The sequence below is a fragment of the Balaenoptera acutorostrata genome, chromosome 3 (assembly GCF_949987535.1).
Source record: "Balaenoptera acutorostrata chromosome 3, mBalAcu1.1, whole genome shotgun sequence".
NCBI lineage: Eukaryota > Metazoa > Chordata > Mammalia > Artiodactyla > Balaenopteridae > Balaenoptera > Balaenoptera acutorostrata.
Genome location: NC_080066.1, coordinates 14,222,589 through 14,228,006, shown reverse-complemented (window position 1 = coordinate 14,228,006; position 5,418 = coordinate 14,222,589). Strand labels below are relative to the sequence as shown.

General features: G+C 49.3%; 1 protein-coding gene across 2 annotated transcripts; it reads right to left on the bottom strand.

The window, feature by feature from the left end:
- Positions 1 to 299: 299 nt before the first annotated feature.
- Positions 300 to 4,713, bottom strand: SKIDA1 (SKI/DACH domain containing 1). Of its 2 annotated transcripts, none has more exons than XM_057543862.1 (2): positions 4,204 to 4,713; positions 300 to 3,325 (listed from the first exon to the last, which is right to left on the bottom strand). In XM_057543862.1, exon 2 carries the CDS (start codon positions 3,210 to 3,212, stop codon positions 456 to 458), a length of 2,757 nt encoding a protein of 918 aa, XP_057399845.1. In that variant the 5' UTR covers positions 3,213 to 3,325; positions 4,204 to 4,713; the 3' UTR covers positions 300 to 455. The 2 variants fall into 2 exon arrangements, with proteins under 2 accessions (XP_057399845.1, XP_057399846.1); XM_057543863.1 differs by lacking the exon at positions 4,204 to 4,713 and adding an exon at positions 3,426 to 3,485.
- Positions 4,714 to 5,418: the final 705 nt, after the last annotated feature.

Genomic DNA, 5,418 nt, shown 5'->3' with positions numbered 1-5,418 from the left:
CCATGTAACCTAACAAACTTTCACTGAATTAAACAGTTACACTTTCAGGTCTGAAATCTAGTGCATAAACTTAATGGCTCATTGTAATATTTATTATTCAACCTTTTGACATTTATTTGTAGCAGTTGAATTGAGGTACCAGGTGCATTATTAGCATTGAAACAGTAAAGTGTTCCAGCTCTACCGTAATAACTGAGTTTTACTTGAGTCTTTAGCCTGAAGTATAGTCTGTGGAATGTAAACCAACCCTTCTCCCACCCCGCCCCCACCCTACTCCAAAAAAAAAAAAAAAACCCGCAATGGAAAAAAAAGTAATCCGATTTCTGTCTTCAAAATGCGATAAACCAGGACTCCAAAAGGGGTGTAACACATTAATGGACTTGTACAAAGCATCCTGTGCAGTTTACAACAAAAGGAAGGGAATATGGTTCAAGAAAATATCTTCCAAAACGCTTTTATGAATTAAATTTCCTGAATTTGTGACTAGGTGGAAGAGGTATTGCAGAACCGCCCAGCTGCCATTTCCATATAGGATGGGCCTTGTGAGGAGGTTGGGAATCCTTAGTGGTGTTTAAGGAATATGCTGGCCACAAATCCCCATCCTTCCCAATAATGAGTGATGGTGGACAAGGAAAATTTGCCATGAAATTAAATGGCCTTTTCACTGCTGATGCTACATTGCTGGCTACCTTTTTGCGTCTGTTTATAACTGTAAAATCATCCAGTGTTCCTTCATGTGTCTCAGTTTTACCTGTAGGACGAGGACTTCTAGCTGATTTCAGATTTGGTTTGACTGGAGGTGTCTGAAGTACAGGTCGCTTTCCCAGTACTAGTGTCCGGTAATTTTTTCTCACCCTGGCACCAAATTTATATTCCCCATCCTCAGGTTTTGGAGAACCTAAAGTGCATGAAAGGCCCTGACTCTGAGCCAGTGGATTTAAGGAAGGAGTTTCTTTTTCAGGGCATGCAAAACCTTCCTTGGCTGTGGTTAACAAGGCGTCCTCCTCTTTACTTTCAGTCACACTGTAAAACTCACCCTTTGTATCATTGCACTCGCACTTTAGCTTATTTGTAATAAGGTCAGGTTCATATTCTTCATTAGCACTACTGTCTTCTACTTTGATTTTAATATTGTGCAGAAATGGCAATGTCTTGTCGCCTGTGTCAGTGCAGGGATTCTCGGCTTTAGTTGCTGCTGCTGCTGCATCCACCTCGGGATCAGTTGGCGAAGAGGGCAGATCCGTAGCAAATTCAGTGCAATGAGGGATTTTGGAATCTTTTTCTGAATTTGCTGCCACTCCTGAAGAATCATTGCTTAAGAACCTAGCAGCTATTGTGTTGTTATCTGCACAGTACGTAGTAGGAGTTGCTTGTAGGCATTTCCTAGCCTCTCGGAGTATTCTTTGTTGTGGAAATGCATTGTTTGTCTTTGGGCTAGGTGAAGAGGCCCCCTCCGCCAGGCAGTTAATTGTCAGCTCAGTTCTCTTTACAGTACTGGAAATTTCAGAGTGTGGGAATGTAATCTCAGATACCCTATCGTTCCTTATCTCTGCGAAACAACTCCCCAGGCTGGCCGGGCAGTACACCGGAGACGCTTTGGGGGCCCAGCTCTGCAGATTCCACTCCTCGGGCGACTCCGCTTTGACACTACTCTTGAGGTCGGGAAGTCTGCCGGCATCCTCGAAAGCAGCGGGTTTGGTTGCAGCGGCGGCGGAGGCCAGATGGTACAAGAAGTTGGCCTGCGCCTGCACGCTGGGAGGCTTGCAGAAGCTGGTGCGCCTGAAACGGATGCTCTGCACTGACACTTGGCTGGAGCCGGAGCTGGAGTCCGACTCCGTGGACGAGTCCTCCTCCTCCGAGCTGACTTCACTGGAATCCGAGGCCCCACTGCCCCCCTCCTCCTCGTCCTCCTCCTCTTCCTCCTCCTCCTCCTCCTCTCCCTCCTCCTCCTCTTCCTCCGAGGACACAGAGTTGCTGGAGCTAGACAAACTGGAGCCAAAATCTGAGTCGTTGGCTGCATGGTCCGAGTAGGAGCTGGACTCGGAGTCGCTGCTGCAACTCTCGGGAAAGCTGCCCAGATGGGGCTGCGGCCGGTGGTGATGAGGGGGGTGGTGATTCGGCTGCGGCTGCTGGGCCCTGTGGTGGTGGTGGTGATGGTGGTGGTGGTGATGGTGGTGGTGGTGATGGTGGTGGTGGGGAGGCGGGCAGAAGCTGTTAACCAGATGAAACCTCTCCAGGCAAGTGGCCCCGGCGGCCGCTGCCGCCGCCGCCGCCGCCGCGGCCGCCGCCTTGGCTTTGTAGGACCTGGGCAGCAGAAGCAGGCGGCGGGCGCCGGCGTGGGGTTCCAGCAGGCAGTCCTTGGCGCCCCCGCGCTTGCGCTTGCACCGGTAGGTCAGGCTCACGGGGCCTCCGGCGCTCGCCGCCGCCTTGGGTTGGGGCCCGGCCGCCGACGCCTGGTAGTAGGCGGCGGCGGCGGCGGCGGCGGCCGCGGCGGCGGCGGCGGCGGCGGCGGCGGCGGCGGCGGCGGCGGCCGGGTGCTTGCTGCACAGCAGGCTCCGAAAATAAGCAGGGTCCGAGTGGAAAGCGACGTAGTTTCCCTGGAGCGGGGCAGTTTCATAGTTTAGAGGGGGTTTGCAAGGCGAGCGCACGATTTCCGGGTAGTGCGAGCCCGGGTATTTGCTAAAAATCTGAGGTAGATGGGCGGCTGGGCGCACGACGGCGGCGCCCGGGCGCGGGGACTGCGCGCTGATTGGCAGGGGCCGCGCGGCTCCGCTCAGGCCCCGCCAAAGTTGGTGCTTGTCCTTCCAAAAACCCGGGCGGGGGCTGGCGGCGGCGGCGGCGGCGGCGGCGCGCTCTGGCGGCGGCGCCTTTGTGGCCAGGGCCCGGCCGACCCTCCTGCGCTTGGTCTTGAGGACGCGCTCGGTTTTGCAGGAGGTGTAGAGCGCTTCCACGTCTTCCCGGGAGATGAGAGTGCATTTGGCGGCGTGGAAGGCGATGCTGTTGATTGCCTTGAGTTTCCGCAACTCCTCCAGATCGCAGTGGTGCTTTTTCACTTTCAGATGATCCATGCGCTTGTGCACGGTCGTCCTCGGGATGTTTTTCAGCAGATCCGTGAAGACTTGGGAGAGGGCAAACATTTGCTTTCCTTTAATGATGAGGTAGCCGAGCCTCACGCCATCCACCTCTTCAAAACCTGACTTCAGGTCTCCCATCTCGGGCACTAAACGATCCCCACCATTTGCAGTAAATATATACGTGACGCATACATACACATGTATGTATGTTAATCCTCCACCAGATGCTGCGTGTGTCTCAAGGCATCCTGCTAATAAAATAACAAAGACTGTTATTCCCGGCGAAGGGAGTGCCAAACTCTAGGCGAAATTATTGGGGGGGGGGGGAAAAAACTATGAAATTACACTGACTTGATTCTTGCTTTTTTTTTGGTTTTCGTTTTTTTAAAAAAGAGGGAAAAAACCATCCGGTTTCTGATCTGCCAGTGTGTTGGTCTAAGTCCCCGATGCAGATCAGTACCTGGGCCCCTCTATTCCTTCTCCATTGGAGCACTATGATAATGGAATGTGAAGGGAGAAAGAGAAAAGAAATGCAGCTGCTATTCCCGCCGCTGCTTTAGCTACAAATAAAATGACAGAGTGAAGTGAGCTCGTCCGGAGACACCTTCATCAATTAATTCCCCTAAAGCCAGCGCTGATTGGACACTCCTGACAGGTGATGCAATAAAAATTGATATTCCACCCCTTCCCCCCAAAATCTCCCACTAATTAGCATACCCTTATACTGCCACCTCCCCTCCCAAAGTAAATAATACAGTCGGTATATAAATCTTTCCATTAAACTATCGGAGCTCAGAAACAGGCTGACTCACAGACTTCATCAGAAGCAGTGTGTGTACGCTTTAAAAAAAAAAAAAAAAGCCCTGTATATTCGCCTTTAAAGGAATATTGCCTATTTTTGCTTTATTTGCATTTTACTGCTATAGCTATTATCATTTCAAAGAAAAGCATTTTTAAAACATTATCAAGCCTAAATACATATACCCCACCCCCTTGTCCTTTGGAAAATGGAGCTTAAGTGAAAACGTGCAGAATAGCCTGGTATTTCCCTTATGGCAGTGGGGAAAGGAGCCCGGCTGGGAGCTCCAAAGTTAAATCCGCGCGGTGAACCACCCCAGTACAGACTTACGTTTTGAATTTCTCTCGATATTCCTTGTTTCCCCCCCCCCCCTAAAATGCCTTTTTACAACCAGAAACAAAGTTATTTGACCAAGGAAGCAGTTCAAGGCTCCAGCTCCGCAACACTGTAACAATTCAACTGGATTTTGGTTCTCTGCTGGGGGGTGGGGTGGGGAGGAGGTAGTTTCACGTCAGACCCATAACAAAGCATAGATAAGCCAGAAATGTGTACACTTTTCACAATTAACCAGGCTGGATTGGAGGCGGGATGGTCCTAGAGTCCCCAGCACAGCCTTAGCCAGGGTCCTGTTCACGACAGGTCAGAATTCCATGGAGCAGATTGCTTCTGTAGCAAAGAAAAGAAAATGTAAAACGCCCAAGGTGCTTCCATAGGTTTTAGGTAATAACGATGAAAAGAAAAGTGCTGATGTACGATGCAGACTATTTCAGTGGTCTGTGATGCTCTTGGTTGGTAGTTTAAATGAATCTTCCACAACTCCCATTTTTTTTCCCATGAAAGCCAAGCATCTGCTTAAAAAAAAATCACTTTGGATGAATATCAATATTGTTTAACCTCTTCTTAGTCAAATTAAAGTATATCTTGGTGTCATTTTCAAGGATATCCAAAATATTGCCAAATGAGAGCAAAGGTCTTCCCAGTCGCATTACCACGATCCCAAGGCGGTTTGTTGGCTGCTTTGCAAAATTCAGCAAAATCTTCTTAACTGTTCGGTGTTTGGAACTACAGCATAAATGCAACTCAGGCATTTATATGTTTCCTTGTTCTTCCAAAAATAGACACATCCGTGTGGTTAAAAGAATAAACGGATATTTCTGAGCCTGCAAGAAAAAAAATGTACAATAATTTCTTCCTTCACATTCAAAAGTTCCAGCTTCCCCTGCTCTGGTCTGGCTAGCACAAGCAGGTATGGCTCAAAGAGAGAGAGAGAGAGAGAGCGAGATTAAAAACCGAGGAATCAAGACATACAAAAAGGTAGTTTGCATGAAATGAAATCTCGGCCATAGTTCCCCACCCCCACCCTCATCTTCCTTGTAATTTCCCAGGAATTTTGAAGAGAATTGGGAATTTCAAGACGTGCATCCGGAAATTAAGGAAGCCTATTTAAGAGAGTCTGTAACTCAGAGGTTGGGATTTGAAAAGTCAGCCCTGGACTACTGTTGCACTCAGCACAGATGTAATCGCCGCTCTTCAACTTAATCAATG

What these genes read in the sequence shown, in the direction of transcription:
- SKIDA1 (XM_057543862.1), bottom strand. Translation starts at nt 3,212, where the DNA reads ATGGGAGACCTGAAGTCAGGTTTTGAAGAGGTGGATGGCGTGAGGCTC.